The following is a 27,309-nucleotide window of genomic DNA, read 5'->3' as shown; positions in this document are numbered from 1 at the left end:
AAATATATATATACAAATGTATGTGATTAAATTAAATATTGTACAGTATTGACAATACTACTAGTAAAGTAAATAAACAGATGAGCTGAAATAAAAAGGAGGCGCGGGCTCACATCTCCAGCAGGAGGTGACAGCATCCACTTTAGCCATCAGCGAAGATCGTCTACTGCGACGCTGCGTCACTCTGCGCGGTTCACTCTGATCATTTCTCCCGCGACGCTTCTCTGTGAATACGCGGCGCCTGGAAACGCAGCGCAGTGAGACCTCTTCGTTTTTTTTCCATCCCACTCAGTTAATACCAATGGAGAGGGATGTAGAGAGATGATGGAGAACGAAGCCGCGGCGCTGACAGACGAGCCGAGTCAAACAGTGCCGGTAAATAAAGAAATACATTTTAAAAAAAGGGCTGGTCATGCTAGTTAGCAGTTAGCTACATTTAAATTAAGCAGCACGCTAGCGTTCGGGTGTTTTTAACGGACAGCTAGCGGCTACACTAGCTAGCTGTAATGTTAGCTAATCAGTTGGTAACAAGATAGCGGAATGGGATTTGGCTTGTAGCTAATCGTTAGCACGTAATTAATTAGCCGTAAATAGCTAGCTTTGCGTTGAACTCCACCGTTTTAACGAATGTATAGTGTGTTTTTTTTTGTGAACAACCTCTGTTTACATGGCTCCACATCCAGCTCTCCTCGTCTCGCTGTGACACCTGTCCGTCCAGGATGGAGAGAAAATGGCAGGACGGGTTAGCGGTAGTCTCACCGGCCGCAAGACCTGCGCTGTGTCAGCTGATAACGGTGGCATTTTCTGTTCATGTGGGGTTTTTGTGTCAGAGGATTAATGCTCTAATCCACGGTCCCGAAGTGGCTCCTGCAGCAGGCGACTTGAACCGCTCATTTAAAGTCGCACAAAGCTGCGGATAGTGTTTCCAGTATCGGTTTACTGACTGGGACCAGTACCGGGCCACTTTTTCCACTCCAGGGTCAGCAGCAGCAGGGCAGCCACAGAGCTGCTGGTGCCCGATTCAGTCAGATGATCTTTAGGGAACACAAAAAGAGGATATGTAACGTGATAACACATACGTTCAGATTGTTTTTATGATGTGCAATGCAGCACATTAGAGTTCCTCATTTAGTCACACAGAAAGTCTGCAGAAAGTTCAACCAGCAGTGCCATGCACACAAGCCAGGAAGTTATTTATCATCCTGGAACCATCTTCTACTGTCATGCAGTTCTTATTTTGGAGTCTGAAAGACACTAAACTCTGCTGCATGGGCTTTCACATTTTCAATTAGCTCAAATTTCCAATTCTAAAAGGTCATTTCAAGGCTGAGACGAATCATTTCCGTGAAAACGCTCCCCCAGATGAACTATTTTGACCATCAGTCTTCGCCCTGTTTGTAGTAAAAGACAGATGGTCCGTGTCGGAGGACAATCAGGGTGCGTGCAGGTTGTTAAGGAGAACAGTTTGGCACCGGTGCCTTGACAATGATCAATAAAGCCTCTAAATCCCTAAAGCCAAAACAAACAGACAAGCAGTTCTAAATAGGGATGAATTATTTGCCAAAAAGCATCATATTGCGGTTTATTTAACACATATTGTGATATAAGTTGCAATTTCTCTTTTGCTGGAAAAAACTAAAGTCTGATAATTATATGATTTTAACTGAGGTCTGCACCAAACAAGCACTTATGTCTGGAGAATGCTGTGGAGCTGAGGGACGCCTGCAGCTCCGCGGTGCTTCATTTTTAATGATTTGTTGTGACACACTTTACTGTTATATAAAAAAATATGGAGCTCCTGGGATCTGGATATTGCATTTGGCAGTACTGTGCTTTTGATAATATTTTGATTAGTGTTGATTCGAAGTACTAAAAAAATGAATAATTTGACCAGCAATGACGTTGTTGTTCTCTGTTTTAGCAAATTAATGTTGTCAGGATGCCATATGATGTTAGTTGAGGCGGTATTGAAGGTATTAACTTACATTCTACATGTCTGTATATGTGAAATTGATGCCATTCTACTCATAGATGAACTTTCCTGGCCAAAACACAAGGCCTCACCATATATAACACCACCTGCTCCAGTTTTCATTGTCTACAAAGATGCTAAACTCATCCAGACATTATTCTTCTGACTCATTCACTGTTCTAGAAAAATCAACCCTGTGCTGAGGAGAAATCTGTTGTTTATGATCCTTGTCTTCCGTTTCTTTCCACTTTCCTCTTCCAGGTCCATGAGGCCTTCGGGTCCAGCTAAGGAGAACCCATGGAGCCTGACGTCATCCCACTGCACTCCTCCTCCCCTCCTCCGCTGGATGACGACGGTGACGGGGAGTTGGGATCCGAGGAGGACGAGTTCGGAGACTTTTCTGTCGGGGTGTCCTGCTCCCCTCTTGGCTTTGCTGATAGCGCTGAGCTGCCCTCTCTCACCTTAAAACCAGCCACCCATCGACCCAGCTGCAGCTTTAATCACCCAGTAGAACAATCTCAGCCCACATCCACTGTGAATTTGGAGTCGGACGGGGGTCAGACGGACATGGAGGGGCAGGACTGTGATGCTAAATCTTCGTTGCACCTCACAAATGGATTTGCTGAAAGACACCATAACTCTGGGGCTCATAGTGCTCCCACAGCGGGTGCTTGCTCTCCTGAGGAGGAAACAGGGTTTGCTGACTTCACTGTGTTCACCGAGCAGGCAGCACATCCCTGGTGCTGTGGCTTCTCTCCCATGAGCAGCACAGAGCAGTGGGATGGCAGAGTGGGGGGGACAAACCACAGCTTGGGTGAACAAATCTGTCATTCAGGACAGGATGTTATTATGGAATCTGAGCCCAGATCTCATTGTGCGTATAAGGCAGATAAAAATGTCTGCACTGAGGTCAAGCACTGTGAGAACAGAGATCCAGCATGTGCGCAACCATCTCAGGACCACCATCAGCCTCAGGAAGCCGCAGCAGCTTTGAATTTTCCATCTGGTGAGGAGGAGCGAGGCAAGCCTGGGGACAGTCGGAGAGAACGGAGGCCTAGTTTTGATTCTCTACGAATCTCTGACGAGCAGGAAGATGAAGGAGAAGAAAACAAAGAAAACAGTGTTTCCAGTCTCCCACAGACATTCAGTATGTATGCGTCTGCTTCAGAGGCATCCTTTGGTGACGATTTGTCGTTTGAGGGTGTTTCTGCAGACTTGGAACCAAATGTTTCATCCCTTGTGTCTCACGACGATCAGACTGACTGGGACGGGACCGATGATGAGGATGAAGGAGAACTGGGACTTCCTGACTCTTTTGTCAGCAGAACAGGAAGACTCAGCCAGTCCGAGTCAGAGACGGGTTTTCATCATTGCAAACAATATGCGACTCAGGAAACTTGTGCTACCTCCAACCAGTCACAGCCTGGAGCGAATACAGAAGGCAGATTTGCTGACAGTAGTGTTGAGCATCACAGGGACCAAGAACTCCAAACAGCTGACGTGGGAGTGCAGAGTCTGGGAAACCTACCACCGAGTGACAGCTTTGCTGATTTCTGCTCAGCGCCCACGCAGGGCGATGGACAGGGGTCGTGGGCAGAGTTCAAAGACCAGAGTGCACAAGGGGAAGAAAAACCTTGGACACAGTTCAGAGATCCAGTCAGCAGCCTGCAGATTGATGGGAACACTGAGGAGGAGCAGGACAGGGCGGGACAGCAGGGTGGCAGCAGGAGGAACAGCTGCCAGGTAGGAAACCGGTCACTGGAAACTAAAATAATGAAAAACTGAATTAATTCTTTTGAATCTTCTAACATAAAATGATTGATCGTCCTTTATGGATTACATTTTATTGCTGTACATTTCATTAAAAAAAAACCCTTTTACTTTCTTTACTGGCATTTAAAAAGCTAGAATTCAGTCAACGGGTAACTACATATGTCTGAAACTCTAGTTCAAAGATTTAAAGATCTTTCTCTGTTTTCTGGCCAGGCTTCACTGTCCTGCCGTGTCCAGCAGCTTCTGCAGGCCAGTTTCCCCGAAGTAGTGGTCCCAGTGGTGGAAGGTGAGGAGGAGCTGCTCGGCCTCAGTGCTTTGCTTCAAACCCGACATCTCCCTGAGAGAGAGGAGGCAGCACCAGAACTCAGCGGTGCTCTGTGGTGAGTTCATAGTCTTTGGCATGTTGCCTTAACTAGTTTTACTGTGTAGTTTAGTTTTGTACCGCAAATTGTAGCACATCAGGTTTGCACATGTAAAGAAAGTAAGCAAAGGAAAACAAGTGTCTGAATTATACTTTCTCTGAGCACAACATCATTCTGGTTTTTACTGTCTCACCAGGATCCAGCAGGAGATGCTATCGCCACACCGGGACGTCCACAGTGCAGTTGGCCTCCAGTTCCAGTGGGGTGGCTCCCACACAAACAGGACTCTGCTCAGGTGCCTCAGCGTGGACACGAGGAACATCGTGAGTGTGGCTTCAGTCACATCTTTATCAGTAACTGGGTTAACGAGGTCAGACTGAAACTGGGCTGAAGTCCTGGACTGGCAGAACACTGTTGATGTTGATTTCTTGGAACAATGACATCATTACACTGTTGCTCGAGGTAGAAATAATTGCTGAATCAGACTCCTGGCTGGGGCTGTAGTGAACCAAAGGAAATCTTGAATTCGTACGTACTCTTCTACCAACTCATTAGTCATGGCTAAAAAAAAACCTTTGCTCTAGATGAAGTAAACGGGCCACAGGGCACCGAGTGCACTCTACCTGCCAGACCTACGAGCCCATATGAATTATAAATATGCACGAAAAGCTATTATTTGCAGCATAATAAATCATCTGAACCTGGCTAGCTTAGACTGAAATGTTAATGGCAGACTTTAGGGAGACCAGCTGCCCATATTCATATGACTCAGAAATACTTATGTGAATAACTATTCAGTAATATAACGCGTATAATTAATGCACCATTCTTAGCTGATCTGTCACTTTGGTTGGGTTGCAGATGTGATACGTAAACTGCTGTTTGCAAAGTTTACACACGACTTGCTATAAGTAGAACTGTCAGTAAACATAAATGTTAAATAAGTTAAACAGTCACCATCAGGCTGGGTCACTTCAAAGGGGTGTTTACAGGCAGTCTGTTCCTCCTGCTGCCTGAAATAATGAATTAATCCTGCAAAGTTATTAATGTGGCACGTTTCTGCTCATGAAAAATAAAACCAGCGATGTTCCAACTTTTCCAGATTTGTTTGTAGATAGTATATCAAGCAACCAGGAGACTGCAGCCCTACGGGAGCAGCCATGTTTTACACTTCAGGACTTCATTCATGCTGCAAACAAAATGATTTAACTGTGTTTGTACTTTGTGTGTCTTTGTCTCCTGAAAGGTGTTCATTGGTACGAAGAAGCAGCCAGTGACTGTGCCTGCTTTTGCATCCGGTCTGGTGAGTCAGCTGTAGGAGATGCACACTAGATCAGTCACGGGACTAAGTTCTGTGAGGTTGTAGGATTGTGTGAATGCAGCTGTTTTGTCACGTCTACATGTTGCTCCGTCCACAATCTGGATTCAGTTGGTATCCAAATTGTTTGAAACCTTCCTTGAATATCTTATCTTATTTCCGCCTTTCATTAGGGAATGCTTGAGCCCACCAAAGACTCTGTGGCAGCTGTCGGGTCTCCAGGACACACAGCCGTCACAGCACAAGCACCTCCAGGGCGCCGGGAGATACCGGACCCCTCAACACATTCAGTGCAGGTAAATGAGCCTGCTTGATTCGACTAACGAAAAAGAGACTGCAGCAAAACGCATGAGAATAATTGTCAGTTTTCTGTCTCTGCAGGAGGAGCTCCCTTCCAGCCAGCTGGACTGGAGCAGCCGTGGCCTTAGCAGCTCTCAGGACGGTACGTCCCCTCGCCGAGCCCCTCACTTCTGGGGCCGGAAGTAGCCTGCCAGCCATCCCCTACGTGGCTTCTATTCACGAGCCAAAACCCTTGAGAGTTTACCCCTCACTTCCTCCAGGGCATGTGCTGCTTCTTTGACTTCACGCCGTGTTTCCCCTCCGCTCACTCAGCAGCAACGTGTGAACGCAACAAGCTAGAGCCAGAAATCATGTCGTTGACCCAGAACTGGGCCTCAAAGTAAGACACAACCAAACAGAAAGATCAGTCACGATTGTTTGAAAGCCGTGACGGGGGAAACACTGCGCTGCCCCTCCGCTCTCTCCTTCACCTGTTCTGGTGTGTCACCTTTACCTGCTGTCACCTGTCGGACAGAATTTATCTCAGTATTTATCAGTCCCGTATGGGCTCTGTGTTGAAGTTGGAACACCTGATGTGGGTGAAGGCTGGCTGCACAAACTGTTATTGTGCTGCTTGATGGCTCTGAAGTTTTTTGTTGGTTTTTCTTTCCAAGCTAAGGTCACGTTTGCAAAGCACGAAGCACTGACTGTGATCATCCCACTGCATATATATCAGTCAGCTAATTGGCTATGACATGTGCCAGGTGATGTAATGGACGTGTTTATCCAAAAGACCTTTTAATCTATTGATGACCACCGTGGAGGTAGAACTCTATCAGTGCACTTCTGTGTGACGTACTTTAAAGCTGGCAGCATCGCCCTGTTGTTGACTTTATTCGACACTAAAGTGTTTGTTTATTTTTGTTCTTCTTTATAGAAACCATTTATGTGTTTGTATTTGTGGGTAAAAGGTTTTCTGGTGCACTCAGTTGTAATTGACGGCTTTGGTGAAGACAGTAAGTGTTATTTGTTTGCTCAGGAAAGTTTAATTTGATTATATGTGTATTTATCCAAACACTGAAATTCCGACAATAATGATCGTTACAGTGATGAAATGATGCGACGTGTGTTCTTTGGTAAATTACTCATAATTCATAAAGATTATATCGTACTAGGACGGGACACAAGGATCCAAACCAAATCACAAAACAAAGGAAAGAACAGAAAAATCTCATTAGACACAAGTTAGCATGCTGCCAGCGCCCTTGTGTTATTTTTTTGTAGTAACATAGATAAACCTAATTTAAAAATAAATGCGACCGTGTTCGGAGTCGGTTTGAGAAACACTTTGCCACACAAGTCATTGTTCTGCTGCATGTGTTTACGAGGGTAAAGTCTGCTAAATAAGTATTTCTAATCAAGACTGTGTTCATTTTTCACATAATAAATACAGTGCGACAGTGCTAAAGATTGAAAAGACAAGTCTCTGGCCTGAAAAAATGAGTTGTCAGAGTTTAAAACTAACATTTTGGTTTGTAGCATGCAAGCTAACCTGTTGTTGTTAACGGAGCTAATAGATATATACACGAGGATACAGCCGAGGACGGAGCTGGGAGGTTGATAATTCTGTTTCATGAACGTCAGTCGTAGTTTCCTCCATGAAACGTGGAGGAGTTGAGTCCACACGTTTTGATTTTATTCCCGATATATTCACCTTTACAACCCAAACAAGTCAAATATTCAGTGATTAAATGACAGAAACTTAACCTAACAGTGTTGTAATGATGAGTAGTGCACAGCAGGGGGCGTTGTGTTCTCGATAGACGGTGCTGAGTGCAGACAAAACCATCAAATACATCCACTGCTGGATCAGATCACGTCAACCAGTGCAGTCACTCATACAAACGGATGTGTGCTTCATGTATAGTTAACAATTATAATTGTTTTTAGTCTGTTGTCTTTATTTTGATTATTTTTGATTTGATCTGTTTGGGATGTTATCGACATCACAGAATGAAACGATGTGTCTTAGACCGGATTCATGATTAACGCAGGAGAAATGTGACGTAGTTTGAATTTCTGCTGTGACTTTATGCTGCTTTTACTGTTTTTATTTTTATTTTCTGTGCACTTCCTCCTGTAACACATGTCGAATAGGACCGAGTGTTTGATTCCAAAGCCTCTCATTGTGAGAACATCACCTCAGATCCACTTTGTCAGTGTTTCATCACCAGTCAAAGGCGTCTCTACAGCATGTCTGTGAATCCAGACGGCAGTCTTTCATGATGAGTTGTGCCTTTTTGCCAGCGATCATTTTCTAAACCTTCTTGTTTTTCTTTCCTTCAGACAGTGAGATTATCTTCGGACCTATAGTTTGCTGATAGAAACAGACTGTTTTTTTTTTATTTATTTATTCAGATTTACTGCTCAAATTGAGAATTAATGCACTGCTACGAGGAGTTGTGGGAAATCCGTGTAAATACTGAAATAAATCCGTTGATCCTTTCTGCTCGGTTTGGCCTTTCTTTACTTTGAGTTCTCTCTCTTGCTGGAAGCTCCTTTCAGTTTGCTCGGCGGCTGAAGGCACAGTTGGAATATTCAAACAACTCAAGTGCATGCTGGATATTCTGCTCCCTTTTTTCTCCCCCTTTAATTAAACAAAAGATGTTAAAGTATTTACTGATAGATCCACCTGTTGGTCATTTTCAGCAGCACACTGATGATATGTGACATCTCTGACATCATCATCATGTTACCTGCAACTGAAAAAGGGGAACTTTGTCGATTTTAAACATCATTGCGTTGGAAAAAAACTATCAAATTGAATTATATAGCGAGTTTTAAACAACCTGAGTTGACCAAAGTGCTGCACATTTAATAGGACAAGCAACAGAAATATATGTGCAACACATCAATACAGGACAAAACTAGCAAAATCAAAATTTAACATAAATCAGGCAGAACAAGATGGCAGCTTATGAGCTAAAAATCAACCTGCAGTGTCAGTAAACATGGTTCTACTCCTGCAGGTTTGCTGGTGAGCTGCTTCCAACTATTACCATTAGATATAAACCATTTTTTTCTCTTGCAGCAGACGTTATTCGGGCCATCACAGGAGAAGCACAGCTGTGACTGATAACGTTAACGACGGCTGCATTCCATTCAGGTGAAGCCCTCCGCCGGTTCCTGGTGCCGTGCACGCTCACTGACTCACACGCTTTAATGGGACGCCTAATGGAACTCAGGCGTCGTTATCGATCACACCTGCGCTTCTCCCGCCGCGGTGAAGTCCGTCGTAGCGCCACAACATTCAGAGACGAGATGCTGGGTGTCGTCTGAGGTGAAGCATTTAAAAGTTTCCACCAGAGAAACCAATAAAACCCCGGATTTGGTTTGGAATTGCTCTCTAGGTTTTTGCATGTAATGAAGGTGAAAGTCCAACAAATTAAGACTTCATACTGGGACCACTGGGAACCCCTCAGGCTGTATCTTAGCAGTGACCTTCTAGCTTTTGTGTTTCCTGATTTAAGGGCCTTTGCACCTGGAGATAAAAAGAAAGATAACAGCTCTGCCTTGTTGAGCTTGTGTCTCACTCTCTCTTCCTTCACTGTCAATCAAGTGCAGTAGATTCTCCTTCTCAGTCTTTAAAATAAGAAATCCAGCCCCTGGTCCCTCCTCACCTCCGTCCGCTCTCTCCCCTCGCTAGCACAGGCTGCTCTGCTCTCAACCTGGATTACTTCGGTCCTGAGCAGGAGGGCAGATCCAGCAGCAGCAGCCGGAGCAACAGTCCTCCTCCAGGTCAGCATGTGTCGCTACGCAGCTCTTCCACACTGTTAACGAGGTTTACTATCAATCAGTTCAGTGTCCAGATGCTAGATTTCTGCCCTTTGTTGTGCACGCCGCCGTGTGAAGGAGTTGACCGTGAGCTGTACCAGCTGACCATCAGCAAACTGGAAACCAGCGACACCAGCAGCCACCTGGAGGACGCTTTGAACCGCCTGATGTCCACCACAGAGAAAACCAGCGTTTCTGTGAGGTCGTAGCTTCTCCTCCTGTATTAATGAGTAAAAATCTGCTTGTTTCATGTGTGTGCTTCTTAAATTTAAAAGCTCACTTGGTGTTTGTGTTGTGAACCAGGAAACCTGTGCAGGATGGAGAGCTGAGTGCAGAAGCTGGCAGGATGATCGCTGGACTTCCTGACTTGTCCTTCATGCAGGCCAAAGTCCTCATGTTCCCGAGCATCCTGGTACCAGAAAATGAGTGAACCCAGTGTAGATAAAATCAGTTTTACTGCTATTTGATGAATAGACGGTGATTAAAAAGGCCAGACAGGATTAAAAGATCTGTAACCAAACAAGAGGTTGACCTTCCTGCTGCGTTGTTCATCTCAAATCATCAGGAACCTTCTGCTCAACCATCTCTGATTTGATCCTTTTCATAACAAACTGGATATTTAAAATGAGATCTGTGAAATTTTAGATTTCTAAGATATATTTTTTTCAATGCCTGCACTCATACCTCCACTTTCAGCACACATTTAAATTTGAGGCTCTTTGAACGAGGATATCTCAGGAACATCCATCATCTCTACACCTTAATCCTCACTAGGGTCATGGGGGGCTGGAGCCTATCCCAGCTGACTCAGGGTGAAGGCAGGTTCACCTGGACAGGTAACCAGTCTATCACAGGGCTACACTTAGAGACAGACAACCAAGCACATTCACACCTACGGACAATTTACAATCACCAATTAACCTCAACATGTTTCTGGACTGTGGGAGGAAGCCGGAGAACCCGGAGAGAACCCACGCTGCACGGGGGGAACATGGAGACTCCACGCAGGAAGATCCCGGGTGTCCTCACTGGGATGCGAACCGGCAACCTTCTAGCTGTGAGGCGACGATGCTAACCACCGAGACACCTTTCAGCCCGTCTCAGGAACAATTAAAGATAAAACCTGAGACTTCTCATCATGTCATTGATTCAGAATGTACAATATTCTATCTTTGAACACACAATGACAAAACAACAGACAGTCAACTAGTGATATTTTCTGAACGTAGCTGCATGTCACAATCATACAAAACTAAACACACATAATGCTTTCTAATATGAAATACTTGGTCACTAAAAAGAAAAGAGAGTGGTTTTCGTTGAGCTTTTATAGCTGATTGAGCAGGTAGGAAGTTGTACCACAAAACAAAAACATTGCTCGGTAGCTAAATCAAAGCTTTCATTTCATCTTGGATCCCATTTTTGAAGCATAAACCTTTGTTTGGAGGAGACTTTGAGTTTTATGTTATTTCTTCAGACTTTTATTTTTAATATTCTCTCAGATGTTGTTGTTCAGACAGCCTTAAATTTCAATGTGCAAAAAAAACATGATGAATGTGGGTAAAGGAGTGATTTTCTTTAAAAAAGTGATCCTGGACAGTATTTGATATATCGAGCTGAAATTCTACAAATATCTTTATAAACATCCATATTTCATTCTATTGAAAAATCCAGAAAATCAGAAGATTGTTGAGCAGAAATAGTTTTGAAAGGTTTGATGATTTGGCATATAGTGAACCTGCTTTTGGTCAAAACACGCCACCTGCTGGCTGTCTTGTAAACAGGCAGAACAGCCTCTCACACATGTTTAGGGATGTGTAAACGGTAGAGGAGCAGATCTGCAGCTACAGTCCTGTTTGTTGAAGCTTTTGTCTCCTCAAGAGGAACTTTGTGGTTTAAATTCTCATCTCTCACATACATTGATTCACTGTGGACACTATTACAGCAAACTGAGGTTTAATTACATGACTGCAGTTATATCCAATTGCATTTGTTCATGTATTTTGTTTCTGTTTTCACTACAAAAAAATGTCAGCTTACTTTTTGATGTGCGATTATTACAGAAAAATCATATATTATAGTTAAGCAATAGTACAATATTGAATGTATTTTCTGTCTGTTTGATGAGGCCTGATTATGTAAAGTGGCCTTTAAGAGGATGTGTGAAATTTTATAAAACTGAAATTTCGTCTCCTTTTATGCAGGTAAAACTTTTTAAATTGTTTTTTAATTCCAATTTTCCACTTTCTTCTTCTGTTTAGAATCTTTGTCGGGAGGATAAAGCTCATTATTTTTTGTCTGCATGCTTGTAACAGTGGAAAAATGTTATTTTTCTTCATAAAAATTGACACTGAAATGCCTTTAATAATTATCTAAAACACTTTTCTATTAATGCTGTAGACAATTAGGGCTTTTACAAGTTTCCTGCCTGCTGTCTCGCCTATATTAGGCCTCATTAGGTTATTTGTCCTTCCTAGTAATAATTTATACACATGCTTATTACATGCATCATAGAAGGATGTGGTGGTTTTTTAAATGTGACCATCTTGTTCATGTTATGTAACTGAAATAAAGTATCAGGCTGCTTGTGTTGAATTATAATTAGTCTTTAAGAGGTAATTCTTTAAAATATTGTACTTTGCAGTGATGTTATTAGTCGTCTGTCGTTCCAATCATGGTGTTGAATCCCTAGAAAAGAAAAGGTTGAGGTACTATTTTGCTGTTTGTAAAAGTCTGATCTGTTTTGTAAACTCACAATTTCTAAAATTCTGCATCATGTCGACCTTTTTTTATGCAGGATTTTTTCAGTGTCACAGTCTCACAGCAGAAGTGACGTTATTTTGTATGTGGATGCTTCCCATAACTACAGAGTGTGACCTCTTAAATCATTGCAGCAGCTACTAAAATATGGCTCTATTAGGGTGAGGACAGAAGTCTCATTTTTGTTAGCGACACTGTGAACAGATTTGGTCTGATTGTTATTATTGTTTTATTTGGATTATTGTGTTCTGGGCATTTATTGATGAAGTTCCTTCTCCTTACCACATTCTGCATATCTTCTCCTGGATTATTTAAACGGTTGGCCACCCAGATTAGTATTAAACAAATTGTATGTAAACATGTGTTTTTAAGGAACACCTTTACATATGTTTACAGCTATAAATCATCATAAATAATTCTCATTAGGATTTTAACTGGTATTTTTTGGACCAAGCACAAAAAGAACATGGGATAGCTTTTTAAAAATGTACAATTTCACTGTGTAATACATTGAAATGGTGCAATTAAATGGTTAAAATTATAGCTTCTGCAGCATTTCTTGCACAAACCAACCAGGATCTCAAATAATTCAGTTTCTATACATGCAGTTGGTCAGTGCATGTGACTGTATAACAAAGAAGAGTTTTATGCATGAAAATGAAACATGCTGGAGAAGATAGTGGCTGTAAAATTAAATGTTTTATGTCAGACATTTAAACATGCTAGAGGGAGGAAGTGACAGCCGTTCGGGTATCTCCGTCACTCTCCGTCATTTTCCGACTGAGCAGCCTCCCCTCCTCCTCTCGGCCGGGCTGGTGTGTCTTCCTTCCGGCTTGCTGAAGAAAGTTGAGGGAGGTTCAGCGGCAACTGGGCTTTTACATAATGGACAGCCAGGGAAGGAAAGTGGTGGTCTGCGACAACGGGACCGGAGTAAGTTTGCCGTATCGGCTCGGTGCGCTACGGAGCCGTGGTTTTCTTTAAACGGCGCCGTTAATGTCGACCGATTTGCTGAAACAGGAAGTGGAGCTGTCAGCTAGCTAGCGTTAACTGGGTGTGTAGCTAGCAGCCTGTTAGCCAGCTAATTTTCATTCATCCAGACCCGACACGGAAACGGCACGCAGAGTGGGTGCAAATATCAACATAGAAGCTAAATTTACAGCCCTGGCCGCTGCTCTTACATCCTCACAAACCCCCAAATTCAAGCAAACGAGTAACTTCAAATTTGCAGCCAACGGTACCTAAGCTAAGGCTGCTAGCTAGCCTGCTAGTTCACAGTTAGCGTTTAACAGCTGGCTGCTTTCTGCTGTCTGGCAGCTGCGTCAGTCATTTCAGCGATTTGCACAGGAAACCAGACGGAATTTGCAGATTCATTATTTCTGTTGTGCAATTGGTTTGCTTCTAAAGGACTGTAGCTGAATTTTCTTTTGGACTAACACCCAAACGTCAGCTAGGTGTAACGTTAGCTAGGCCGTGCCAGGTGAATTGAGGAACCACCTTTATGCTTTCTTGCATCAACTTCGCCCTTAAAAGTGTAACCTAATTAGCGATTAATGAGCGGTTTGGGCCCTGGAATGGCGACACTAGATGCATTTTTCCACTGGTGCATTCGTGTTTTTTCTCAGAATTGTTTTAAAATGCATTCTCTGATTAGATTTGGGCTTTTGTCGGTGTTGTTTCTGACACTGATTATCGTCCAATTTGTGTTTCCGTTTGCTTTTATCTGGGTCAAACTGTAATAATGTGCAATTACATCCACGATGACAACAATTCTATGTCTTTGTGAAACCTGGATGGATTTTATATATAAAAGATGAAAAGAAAAAAAAGGAAATTGTATAGTTTGCAATCATATATGGGCTATAATTAAAAAAAATATAAGCCACTAATGCATTAATAACATTCCAGTAGAAATTCAGGGGCTTCAGTAGCTCTCTGGCAAGTGTAAAACTGCATTAAAGGACCTTTAAAGCCATTTGAATGGCTGTCAAACAACTAGATTGGTTATAATCTAGGGCACTGATCACCCACAGGCATCCGTTTCTGGCTCAAAGCTGGGATGGTTTTCACTTTAGGAAGCTGTAGGTGTGTAAAGAAGTGTTACAGAAGGACCCTCACCAGATGAGGAAATCAGGACAAAGCTGAACATATCTGGTGGTCCTTTTGCCACAACCAGAATGGTGCACGGGGGGGATTTCCTTGCAGCTGTAATCTCTTGATCAAAATAAGTAGTTTCTGCTCTTTCCACCGTATAATCTAAACTTTGCTGAGCTCTGTTTATGCTTTTAATTTGCTCATGGCACACACAGGTAGCTCTGCCTCTGTCGGAGTGCAGGGACCTCCTAGTTTAAACCCTGTCAGCAGTCAAAGAGGATGTTAGCTCAGCACGTCAGTGACTAATAAGGCTTTTTTTGAGATGTGAAGAGCGTTGTGTGTGTAGCCAGAAAAAAAGAAAAAAACTGCCCTGTGTCAGAGTTGAACTGAGAAGTCAAGAGGAAGTGAGAAGCCACAGCCATATATGTCATTGCCTCATTATCTGAGCGATCATATATGCTGTTTGACACCACAGTCTACAGTTATATTTCACATTTTTACTTTTTTTTTTTTTGTGCATCTGCAAACCAACATGAACTCTGAATGGTTTGGTTTGTTGGCACATTTCACAATCTTTCACTAGAATTCCCAGTGAAAGGTGAACTGGTTTTGTTAGATGACTAATCAAGCAGCGGGGGATTTGGACTCAGACAGAACTGGTCTCCTGTTGCTCCTGCAATCTTCAACTAATTTTTTAAACTGTGTGTAGGCAGTTTAATTAGCTGTTGATCACCTTTAAATTTACAATCGCCACTTGGTCATTTTCTTTTGTCTCTACATTGTTGGATGGTTGTGGCACAAACAGCACAAATGCAAAAGAATCTAATGTGTATATATGTATAAATACAAATACACACAATGTTGGTGCAGGAAAAAGCAAACGATGTTCATTAGAGGTCAGGAAAATGTCAGCTCGGTATCAGTATGTTGAAATCGTCTGGTGTTTCAGTTATCTTAACACACAGATGCAGCTCAGATGCTATCTCTTCCTGGTCTTCAGTGCTGCTGTACAGTTCAGCCATGCAATTATCTGAGCTCATGTAACTGTCGTGGCTGAGTGCAGTAAACAGTAAATGAATTGAACCGCTTGATGTGTATCGCCGTCGGATTTTCTCTGTAACTAAATATTTATTGGAAAATGCTGCCACGATGTTTATGTCAAGGTATTAAGTGTGGGAATACCAACATTTTATTTGATGATATTAAAGCTGCATATCTTTTTTATACATGATGTAATCAACAAACAGTAGAAATGCGTTTTTAAAACATACATTTAAGGTTTTCTACCCAGTGTTCAGTAGACGGATGTAGATACTGACCACAGATGCTCTGAGGCGTTAAGACACACATGTATGACACACACATTATTTTTATCTCGCGCTAAATGCTAATTTAGTTCACTGTTGTCAACAGGATGATGATGATCTCATCAGCACTTGAAATGTGTTTTCTAACCTCTTCTTCTTCTTCTTCACTTTTTGTTTCTTGCCTCTCTGCTGTAGTTTGTAAAATGTGGCTATGCAGGCTCCAACTTCCCAGAGCACATCTTCCCTGCGCTCGTTGGGAGGCCCATCATCCGCTCAACAGCCAAAGTGGGAAACATTGAGATCAAGGTACAAACTTCTCCTCCTGATGTTTCTGAAATAAAACTGTTTGGTTTGAAACCAGAAAGTTTCGGTGTCGAGGGCGTGTCCGTTCAGGAAACCAGCGGTAAGACAAAAATGTGAGCTGCAACAGGAATGAAAAATCAAGATATAGAAGCAAATATGATGGAACAGAGTTAGTTTCTGATATGAGCACTGTAAAACATCTGTTGTAGTCGACTTTAATAAGAGTTAGCAGCCAAATTTAGCTAGAAAATTTGTCATAACTGTAAGTCTCTGGTCCATTCCTGCAAATATACAACTGATTGTGTAATTTGAGTAAAGCTCAGCTTGTTAGGCAGCGGCCTAAATGTCTGACAGTTTGACATTATGTTAGCACATGCCTCCTATCTCTACCCTCTCTCCTGTCCTCTCCTCTCCAGTTCTTTTGTTTATTCATCCTTTTTTTTATGTATATATTTCTGCCTTCCTCTCCCTCCATGTTTTGTTCCCCCACGGTGAAGTAGAATGCCCAGAAGATGGTAAGTTCAGGTTGGTGTGTGCCTCCTGTTCTTGCCTGCTGCAGAGAGTTGTGCCATGTTATGATCTCAACTGGAAATTACATTAATTTTTTTTGTCCAGTGTCTTTTCTTCATTTGTTTTTCCTTCATCTTTTCCACTCACTCTGACCCCATTCTTCTACCTCTCAACTAGTTTGCAGATTTTTGGTGTTGAGGTTGAGTGTTAATGGCCAAATGAGTGGCACTGAGTAAGACAGATATACAGCACCTTGCGTTAATGCACTCTTTTCTCCGGGCTGAAAGTGTTAGCAGAAATAACTGCGATGAATCATAGGCCAGCTGTTATCGATGGAGTGCTAAAAGAGATTTTGGACCGGTTCCATTTTCAGAGTCTCTGATCTTCTGGTGCATCCTGACAGCTACACTCCCCCCCTACCCCCCAAACCCGCTGCAGTTTTCAGCAGAAAACACGTTAAAATGTCAGCTGCAGCTGGAACGCTTGGTGCAAAATGACAAATTTTTTTCTATCTGCGCGCGTTACAGATCTATTTAACCTACCCGTTATGAAACAGTGGACGTATTTTAGTTAAGAAATGTCCAGTTAGGAGCAGTTTCTACACTCATCTGCGAGTGTTTCACCTTTTTTACAAGTGCGGAGGAAGTGTCCGTACTGGAGGATGCATGGCAGCCAGCTGAGAGTTGGAGACGGAAGCACATCTGTTATTCTGTTTTTCTTTTTGCCGTTTTTTTTTTTTTCTCTCATTGAGACCACATGGAGGCGATGCCTGTGACTGGTACTTTGTTAATGCCAAAGCGCACAGGATGAACCCATAAAATGGCTGCCTTCAGTAGGCTTTTGATGTCTCCAAGTGGAACATGAGATGCTTGACTGTGTGGCTAACACTGAGCTCTAACCCAGCAGTTGTTTACATTGCCAGACTGCCTTGCATGCAGATAGTTGAATGGGGCTAAAACAAGTGGTTTACTGTAGCTAAAGGGAAGTGTTTCCAGGTGGAGATGCATGGAAAAATTAATGCCTTGTTGTGCATGCTGGGTAACGGAGTTTTCAACCGAAGAGCTGCGTGAATGCGTCTGTTGTGATCCGGCAGATGGCTCGTCTTGAGGCGAGTGAAACATGGACGATGAGTGTTTCTGGTTTTAGTTGACAAGCAGGCCAAGAAGTTGAAATGGCTGATTTTACTGTCCAAAGATATATTTGGTGCTCGTCTTTCCTCCCAGTGACGCCAAATGGTACAAACTGGGCTTCACAAAATGGAGGGCTGCGTTTCCCTGCCTCTAAATATTTATCTGCTCACCTTTGACCCTGTCCTCCAGGACCTGATGGTGGGGGATGAGGCCAGCGAGCTGCGCTCCATGCTGGAGGTCAACTACCCCATGGAAAACGGCATCGTCAGGAACTGGGACGACATGAAGCACCTGTGGGACTACACCTTCGGTCCAGAGAAGCTCAGCATCGACTCCCGCAACTGCAAGATCTTGCTGACCGAGCCCCCCATGAACCCCACCAAGAACCGTGAGAAAATCATCGAGGTGATTGATGTTTATATCTGCTTTTGTGCAATTGGGCCGTATTTTGTGAGATAAAAATAGGGAAACGGGCTCGTATGTATCACTGAGGAATGCCAAAGTATGAACATCATTGGATATTTTTGCAGCTGGCATCTTGCAGCCATTTGGAGGAAACATATCTCAGAAGTTCTGCAGAAGTTCCTCTGTGGTTAATCCACCGTGAAATTACTTCTTCATACTTCTGCTTTTTGTTAGAGAGAAAATTTCCAACATGTGTTTGTGGCTGTGTTTATTTGTGCTTCTCAACAAACAAACAAACAGTTGTGCTTCCTGTCCTCTGCTACAGGTGATGTTCGAGACCTACCAGTTTGCAGGAGTCTACATCGCCATCCAGGCTGTGCTGACGCTGTATGCTCAAGGTGAGAGGACGCACGCGTAGCTTCAAGTTTAGTCAAGAGAGACGGTAAAATTTAGCTTTTTGTGTCGCGAGTGTTCACATCACAGGTGTTCTACCGGTCTGTCCTCACACACAAATCAGTTTCAGATTATCTGCGATATAAACGGCCGCTCGCTGCTTTTACTGTTCCAGTCGTCACCCAACACCTCCTCGGTGGCTTCCCGCTCCGAAACACGACGGCTGTTAATTTTAACTGTGGAAATACTCTTGTGTGGCGGCGTTTAACTGCCCCACCTTTGTCAAAGATTTGTTTTATGAGACTATTTAGATACCAGACGTAATATTATTTGTGTTGGAAAGTCTAGACGGTCGCATAAGATCCACTTGACGTTATTGCAGTAACAGACGTATCGTATCCTGCCTCCTGGATCGTGGCGCTTAAAGCGGGATCCGATGAACCTGTGCAGCCCCGCGTGAGGTCCGCGAGCCGCCCTACCGTTCTGTCTCCGGGTTTATTACCGACTAGAGAGCAGTTATTAGCAGTTAATTGTTACATCAGATGTGTTATCTTTCCAGGTTTCGTGTGTTTACCCAGCCAACAAGGCTATCGGCCGGCAGCCCAAATTACACACCGGCTAAAATTCAGACACAAACACACCTAGCTTGACATAATTGTAGATTATTAACTGTAGTGTGTGTGTGTGTGTGTGTGTGTTCGTTCCAGGCCTTCTCACTGGTGTGGTGGTAGACTCTGGGGACGGTGTGACACACATTTGCCCAGTTTACGAGGGCTTCAGTTTGCCCCACCTGACGAGACGCCTGGACATCGCAGGCAGGGACATCACCCGCTACCTCATCAAGGTATCCAGCCTCTCGAAGCGCTTATAACCGTCTGTCAGTGGGAGATGGACATTTTGAAAGATTTAAGTCATGTTGGAGGCTCTGTACTTCCAAAATAAGGAGTTAAACGCATGATTAATAACAAGTATTATGCTAAAGTAAAAGCATGTTGTGGTTCAGTCTTATTTAAAACTTCAGTACAGTGTTGTTGGGCTTCAGGAAGGTGCAGCTAGCATCATCTCTGGAAGTAACAGGGTCCTAATTTTCCACCTCTAACAGTGTAGTAGAAAACATACCCACCGTCTCCCCTCTCCCTGCCCCTCTTTGTCATCCTCTGGGTGCAGTTGTTGCTGTTGAGGGGCTACGCCTTCAACCACTCCGCAGACTTCGAGACGGTGCGCATGATGAAGGAGAAGCTGTGCTACGTGGGCTACAACATCGAGCAGGAGCAGAAGCTGGCGCTGGAGACCACTGTGCTGGTGGAGTCGTACACGGTATAGACGCTCGCCTGTTTGCTTCTCGCAACAATGAAACATGCCATTACATTTATTTTAGGGAAAAAGCGAGCCACATGTATGTCATCAGCGCCCATCTGGACGATAGAGTCACTCTGCGAATGCCTACAAAGGAGTTTAGGATGTGAGTCATTTCACAGAGCTGCTCGACTGCAGCTGAGCTCATTATGTAACCTGGTGTTTGTGGTTGTCATCAGGTGTTCATCAGACATGGTAGCCTGCCTGAACACAGCCGTTAAGACAAGTTAGTGCCCTCACATGGACACTGTGTGCATTATTCACATTCAAATAGGGGAAAAAAAAGGAATTTGACGAAACAAGGTATAGCAAAAATCAATTATGACGGAAAGAAAGAAGATCTATGAAATAATTTCTGCCGTTATAACCAACTTAGCTCTTGTTGGCCCATCTTTCTAAGATCTAACAGACTTTTTTATTAAGTAGAAGTATTAAAGGCACCGACAAAGAGATATGAGGAAGATTTGAAGCAGAGTTGCCTCCACTTTTGTTGATCAAATGGTCAGAAAATCACCAGTTCATGAATAGATTTCTCTTCCTGTGGTTACTGCCGTCACCTGTCTGGTAAATATGCCATAAAGCAGCAGCCTATGACAAACAACACAGTGAGACTGAGTATGAGGATGAAGAGGATGTTGTCATTTCTGGGATATAAATGTGCAGCAGCTACTGGAAAACAAAACGAACTCAAATATGTGCTTCCATATTTTGGTGGACACATTAAGCATCTGTGTTTTCTTTTAAACCGCTGGACATTTTTACAAGTTTTCAGCCCTCCAGGGATTCACATTCTTGTTTTGTTTACTTTTTTTCATATAAAATGAGTTCTTTTTATGCGCGCCACATGTGCGCAAGTTTCATATTTCTGCTTAAAATAGCATCGCTGGAGAAGGAATCCTTCCCCGGAGGATTTGTTTTTCAAAAATGGCAGTATTTTGAAGTAATCAAAACTAATGGGGTAACTAAATCTGTTTCAGCGCGGAGCAAAGTAGACTACCACATGCCCGCTGCTGGCTCTGCTGCCCGCTCTAGGACAGGGCAGCGCGGCTGATTAACTGTTTTCTCTGGGACTCCAACATATGGGGGTGCAGCGCTCCTCCATCAGGCTTGCTTTTCTTTCCAAGGTCCTTTTCCCTGCAGAGGGAACCACAGAATCTAAACGTCGGTGCTGCAGTCTGTGTTCCTGCACGCCTTGCCGAGCACATGTTGTGTCTCAGAGCTCTCTGTGACCATGTGTGTTTGGGTTAGTGTAGGCGAGTGTGTGTTTAGGTGTATAGGTGCGTGAACACCTATGTGTACGTATCGTTTTGTGTGCATGAGTGTGCCGAAACAAGGAGGGCAATGTAACTGTGGCCGAAGGGCCCTGAACTGTGCGTTACATCATTTCCTGTGCAGCCACTTTGCGGCGGTGGCTGGGCTCCGCTTCCTCCCACTGCCCTCGGCTGAATGAAGCCTTTTTATAGTCACACATTCACTCTGCTCAGTTTGGTGCCTTCACTCTGGGCTTCAACGTGCTGCATGGTAGCATCACTTTGGGACAGTTTTATTTTCCAATATCAGTAAACACACATTTTTCCTTTAAGAAGCTACGTGAGAAGTTAAAACTTCCCGGATTCTCACAGTCAGACTTTACACCCCCGAGCAGTCTCGTACATTAAAACCTACCTCTTCGGTGGTGTCATACCTTCTTTTTTCCCTTCTCTTTTCATCTCTTTCCTCCCACACATCTCCAGCTGCCAGATGGTCGTGTGATCAAGGTGGGAGGAGAGCGATTCGAGGCCCCTGAGGCTCTGTTCCAGCCCCACCTCATCAACGTGGAGGGCGTCGGAGTGGCCGAGCTCCTCTTCAACACCATCCAAGCAGCCGACATAGACACCAGGTGAGGCCAGCGAAGGCGCACACATACGCCGCGCTATCGATGAAGACGGACAGATACGTCGGTTAATACTTTCCTGAGAGTGACTCAGTGTTTCCGCTGCAGCACACATTACACTGCATTAGCAAGTTACAGCACACACACACACACACACACACACAGACATTTTGACAAGCGATGGATGGATGTAAAATGGTGGTGTCAGCCAAACGGAGCTCGCACTAAAGCAGGAGAGGGTTTTAGACATTAAAGTAAATATTTTGTGCACACCAGACTTCTGTATGGAAAGTTTGAAAATTGATCTCGGGTATGTAAGAGTGGAAAAAGCAAAAAAAAATAGAAGTATGCTTGGAAACTCAGCGAGTCTCTGCTAATCTCCTACTGTCTTTGTTGAATAATACATTTAGCAGTGTTCACTTTAAGTCACTGAGGGACAAAACTTTCAACTTTTGTGGACTTAAGATGAGAAAAGGTGCCTGTAGGGGACGAAACTAGCAGCGTTACTGGTATTATTTTAAGATGCTTCTGTTTCCTGTCGTCATGGTTTCTTCCTGCTCTCACCCCGCTCTGCGTTTCTGCCACCAGGCCCGAGTTCTACAAACACATCGTGCTGTCGGGAGGATCCACCATGTACCCGGGCCTGCCTTCTCGGCTGGAGAGGGAACTGAAGCAGCTGTACCTGGAGCGTGTGCTCAAGGGAGACGTGGACAAGCTGTCGGTGAGAAGCCAGCCTTTAACACCTCGTCTATAATTGACTGTAATGTGACGAGCATTACTGACTCCGAGCACGAAGCGCTCAGATGTGGTTTACAGTACGACTGTGACTCCGAGAAACTGGGCCATTAATTTTAGCCCAAATTAGAACTTGTTTGCTCTGCGACCGGTGCGATCTAAAAAAGGCCGCTGTTGTTTCAGGAGGCCACCGAACTTACTGGTGCATTCAGATTACCCGACGTCTGGCTTCGCTGCACCCAGACGCTCAGTTGGTGTGAAATAATATTTCCAGCTGATTCTCGGGGTTTGTTTAAGTTTGCCTGGGCGGGGTTTCCCACATGTAGGAGCAGAGAAGTGCCAGAAAGGTACAGCTAGCAGCTACCAGAGCGTCTCGGGAGTCAGTTGAGTGAGTCAGTAAGCTCTAGCTAACGTCTGACGGCGTCGCCACACGTTTAGAGCTCACAGTAAAATAAACACCTCGAATCGTGGTTCAAACTGCACTTTGTGTGAACACATCTGCAGAAATTTAAAGTTTAGTGATTGTGTGAAGTGTCGCTGTGGCGCAGTGTCCACAAACCGCCAGCAGGTAGTGCCAGAGGCTAACACACAGCCGCTTAATTTAAACAGGGCACTTAAATAACAGCATACGCGGGGTGTACTTCACAGTCATAAATACTTGTTTTGGAAAAATATTACTGCGTTACATTTTTATGTCTGCATCCCAAAGACGCAGATGATTTTACACAGAACTATTTTGTAAACAAAGGCCTGCAGATGACTCATACCTTTAATAGCAAGTCATTATGTGCTTTAGTTCTGAGCCTGCAACTGCAGCCGGCCTCCCGTTTCTCAAATTGTTTATCTCGTTTTGGAATGTAAGTCTTCATATGCAGAGTTAGGATGTGTTTTTATGTCCGCTAATATATTCTACCAAACGCCATGTAGGCTGAACAAAACGCTGCGTCGCTCTTCCATAGAGAGAAACGACTGTTTTCTATCAGGTACGACGGATATATTGCATGTTTTTATGTCTCTGTCTTCCTGAGACTAGGATTTTTTATTTTTTTTTGCCCAGATATGCCCGAACACACCACCTCTACTTGCGGCTCGTACCTTTAGCTGTTTGTTTGTTCATACGTTTGGACAGCTGGCCATGCGAGCAACAAACAGGAGCTGCATCCTTCACCCTATTTGGTGAAAATATGAGTGTTTGGACATACTGGGCCTTCAGACGCTACAGACGTTGATTATGCTGCGGGAGTGGTTGGAGGAGTTTGTCCGGAGGGTTTTATGAAGTTTCTGTCTTGAAAACGTGGACTGAATATTTAGATATGTTAAAATGAACGGCGCTTTAGATGACCGTATGTAATGTGAAAGGTGCTGCTTGGAGTGACGAACCCCCCGACGGTTATCACCCGACTCTGGACTTTGACTGTTAGCGTCTTTCAGCTGATCATAACAGAAAGATTATTGCTTCTTGCTTCAGTCTCACAGCTGTCAGTCCACACGTATCGCGCAGCTTTCTTCTTGTGTTGTCCTGACCAAAACAGATCTGTGTGGTGAGAAAATAACGGACGGAAATTAGTCTGATGATCTAAAACTGACTCCACACAGTATCTGCTGGATGTTAAATTCACTTAATGAGGTCGTCGTAGTGGCCAAAACAAATATCAATGAAAGGAAAACACTGCACGTCCTTTATATTCAGTCACATCTCTTTTTGTTTCCTCAAATCGTGCTCTTCTGTTCAGGTAGTTACGACGTCATGTTTCAGGTTTGCAGTTGTTGCTCCACGTATTCGTCCCTCCAGCTGATTTATTTTAATGTTCTGTGAGGCCAGTTCAGCCAAACTGCCGGTTCCTAAGTTTGCAACAAATCATTAATTAGTTAATTTAAATTCCAACTATTCTGATAATCGGTTTAAATACATTTTTAAGAATAAAAACACTAAATATCTTCAGGTTTCTTTCATCCTCTGTGACGTAGACGTGGTTGCAGACAAAAACAAGACACTTGAGGACGTCATCGTGGACTTTGTAACCCAAACAGCTAATAGAGAAACGAGTCGACAGACTGATCAACAGTGGAAACACTGTCGAGTTAGTCGAGGCCCTTTCTGCATAGCAGCTACCGTTGTGACTCAGGACGCTTTGATGTCGTGTTTGTAGTATCGTTTTGCTTCAGAAGCGTTCGCCGGATGGAAACATGAAGAAATTCTTGCTGAGAAATCAGATAAACTACCCCCACCTTAGTCGGACCTTAATATAGAAACACTAGCGGGGCGTCTGCAGGTGTTGAAGTCCTACGAGCATGTCGCTGAGTTGATCGAGCAAAAGGTTCATTGTTTCCTGAAGGCAGCATCGTTGAATATCACATAATGTTCTCCTCCGACTAGACGTTACTCAACTACAAACTTCTCGTGGGATTGTTTTGACAGTAGATTGTGGGTGCAGGAGGCCGGTTAAGCTTTTTTTAATGGCTTGAACGCTGTCAGTCCTGCTGGCTGCAGTCGTTTGGCAGCTCAGCATCATCTCACTAAGGTCAAGGGTGAACTTCAGGAAAAACTTCTGTCAATCTAACACATTTAGTTTAATTTATTGTTCCATCCACTCTGTTTGTGCCACATATCTGCCTCCAGGTCGCGTTAATTTACTTAAATCAGAGCAAGAATTAAGAATAACTGTGACATTTTATGGTCTAAAAAGTCTGACTTGATGAAACCTGGGCTGAATCCAGAATTTAGATGCGACTGACGAGCATGTAGATGTTCACTTTGAGCAGCGTTGCTAACGTGCTGTGCGTCTCCGTGTTCCTTGTCTTGTAGAAATTTAAGATCCGGATTGAAGACCCTCCCAGGCGAAAGCACATGGTGTTCCTGGGCGGAGCCGTGCTGGCCGACATCATGAAGGACAAAGACAACTTCTGGCTGACCCGAGAGGAGTACCAGGAGAAAGGAGTCCGCGTGCTGGAAAAACTCGGCGTCACCGTCAGATAAAGCACTGGACGGACAGAACGCACACACACAATGCATAAAAACACACACATATACACGACACACACACACACACATTTCCCCCCCTCGCCCACATCGCAGAGTATATATCTATTTATCCCTCTTCTCTGTTTCGGCTCCTGATCCTCCTCAGAGCTCTGAGGTGAATCGAGTCGTCACCTCCCCGCTCTCCTCCTCTTCTTCTCTCTCCTCTCTGCCTCTCTCTCTCTCTCTCTCTCTCTCTCCTGGTTTGGGATTGGCTCACACTTTTCCTCGCAAGCCCCGAGAACCAATTCTGTCTTTAGAGATTTCCACTGATTTTCATTAAACTACTGGTGGAGGAAAAAAAAAAAAACGCCACACAGCAGGAGATGTTAACTCAGCACCTGCGACTAGGTTTGTTAAATTCGGACGGTTTAACCCACCAGCCACGGTAGAAAGTTTAGTTTCCTCCCTTGTTAAACCTCTAGAGGGGATAATAAAGTGATGCAAAGTTTCTAAGCAGCTCGTAAGCGTCTGTAACGTCACAATCAGGGTCCACCACAAACAGCCACAGGCCGCTTTCAGCATCTGTTCCAGGTGAGCGAGAACTGATCACATTTTTATGTCGGTTTTTATAAATGATATCATGACTTTTCTTTTCTGGGAGAGGGATTATTACTTCTTTTTTTTTTTTGCTTCTTCTCTTTCTTTTTTGTTGGATGTATGAGTTTATATCTTTAAATTAGACTTTTTTTTCTCCTTTTTTTTTCCATTGACTGTGTTGCTGTGCACTACTACCATTGTAAATGGAGTGTAATGTGGTAACAGAAGTTCCTCCATGTTTTTTATGAAGAAGAATTGATGGTTGATTTATAAAAGGGACAAATACACAAAGCAAAAGCCCCTGAGCTTGACATCGGGTGTGTGTGACGGTACTTCGGGGGGTTCGTGGGCGGTGAGACAGTGACGGGATGTAGGGGTGAGTCATTATTTGTTCCTCGTCGAGCAGCCTCGCCTCTGCCTCCTTCTCTGGATGTAAATCTCGAGAAGGGCGACGAGAGCGGTCGTAGCAACGTTTCAAAGTGCTGCAACGCTGTGGTGCCTCGCGTGTCGGGTTCCTTCAGATCCACCGAAGCACGGAGGCAGTGGCGGGCTGCGAGGTTGAGATCTATTCGAATCATAGCATCGCAAATCTGGGAAGAAAAAAACAAACAAACAAAAAAAACGGTATCTTATTGAAGTTCAAGTGCTGTTGAGACCATATTTAAGTTCTCCGGTGTTTCACTCCCAGCGGTGGGCTTACCGGCTACTGGAGGCACTTCTATTTTGAGTATGATAAATGTGTATATTTTTTTTTTCTCCTCTTTCCATGAACGTCTATCCAGTGCCAAGTGCAGTTAATGTTAACTGGATCTCTCATGTTTTAATGTCTTTCTTTTTGTCACTGTTATTGTTTTTATTTTCCTGTGTTGTTCATAGCATAACTGCCTAACGCTGATTTAAATAAAGAAAAGTGATTTATAAGGATGTTTGTGTGGCGGGTTCTTTGTCTCGGACGTCTTGTTTGGATTGTTTGGAACTTGCTCATCATGAAAAATCTTATGTAGCTTTAAGTGCATTTATTAAACAAGACAATATTAAGTTTACTGTAATGTGAAGCTTTGGAAATCTAAGATATTTACCTCAGAATTGGCCACAGATTGATTTTTGTGTCACTCTGGAGGTCAGATGGGACCGGCAGGGCGACGGAGGACAGGGTGGAGGTGCGGAGGAGGTGGCCGAGGCTCGTCCACGGAGGAGGACGAGCTCTCAAACCAGAAGGAGGAAGAGGAAATGGAACAGTGGCAGAGGACTGGCGCCACCAGAGGAAGAGGCTCTCTTTCCGTGCCTGAAATAAAGATCTCACCCAGACTCTTCCGGCCCCTGTTCCATTTTAATCCCTCGACTCTTGC

General features: G+C 43.8%; 2 protein-coding genes across 3 annotated transcripts in view; both read left to right on the top strand.

Moving 5' to 3' along the window:
- The window catches only part of LOC103375345 (zinc finger protein 572-like), a 12,910-nt gene extending 10,650 nt beyond the window's left edge, over window positions 1–2,260 (top strand). Inside the window, exons 6-7 of the mRNA XM_008305598.1 lie at window positions 293–375; window positions 2,234–2,260. Coding sequence (XP_008303820.1) covers window positions 293–375; window positions 2,234–2,260 — 110 coding nt within the window. The remainder of the gene's footprint in view (window positions 1–292; window positions 376–2,233) is intronic.
- Window positions 2,261–13,106: 10,846 nt separating this feature from the next.
- Window positions 13,107–26,884, top strand: LOC103375344 (actin-related protein 2-B). 2 transcript variants are annotated; one of them, XM_008305596.1, is made up of 9 exons: window positions 13,107–13,228; window positions 15,892–16,002; window positions 17,829–18,044; window positions 18,370–18,442; window positions 19,145–19,281; window positions 19,605–19,754; window positions 21,527–21,672; window positions 22,255–22,387; window positions 25,208–26,884. In XM_008305596.1, exons 1-9 carry the CDS (start codon window positions 13,181–13,183, stop codon window positions 25,376–25,378), a joined length of 1,185 nt encoding a protein of 394 aa, XP_008303818.1. In that variant the 5' UTR covers window positions 13,107–13,180; the 3' UTR covers window positions 25,379–26,884. The 2 variants fall into 2 exon arrangements, with proteins under 2 accessions (XP_008303818.1, XP_008303819.1); XM_008305597.1 differs by lacking the exons at window positions 13,107–13,228; window positions 15,892–16,002 and adding an exon at window positions 16,503–16,514.
- Window positions 26,885–27,309: the final 425 nt, after the last annotated feature.

This window comes from Stegastes partitus, unplaced genomic scaffold (genome assembly GCF_000690725.1).
Source record: "Stegastes partitus isolate 25-593 unplaced genomic scaffold, Stegastes_partitus-1.0.2 Scaffold2559, whole genome shotgun sequence".
NCBI lineage: Eukaryota > Metazoa > Chordata > Actinopteri > Pomacentridae > Stegastes > Stegastes partitus.
The sequence above is the reverse complement of the archived record's forward strand: the minus strand, read 5'-3'. Positions and strand labels throughout refer to the sequence as shown.

Excerpts from the sequence above, each read along its gene's own strand:
- LOC103375344 (XM_008305596.1), top strand. The coding sequence starts at position 13,181 with ATGGACAGCCAGGGAAGGAAAGTGGTGGTCTGCGACAACGGGACCGGA. Across the intron at positions 19,282-19,604 it reads TCACCCGCTACCTCATCAAG|TTGTTGCTGTTGAGGGGCTA; the intron begins GTATCCAGCCTC and ends CTCTGGGTGCAG. Across the intron at positions 22,388-25,207 it reads GAGACGTGGACAAGCTGTCG|AAATTTAAGATCCGGATTGA; the intron begins GTGAGAAGCCAG and ends CTTGTCTTGTAG.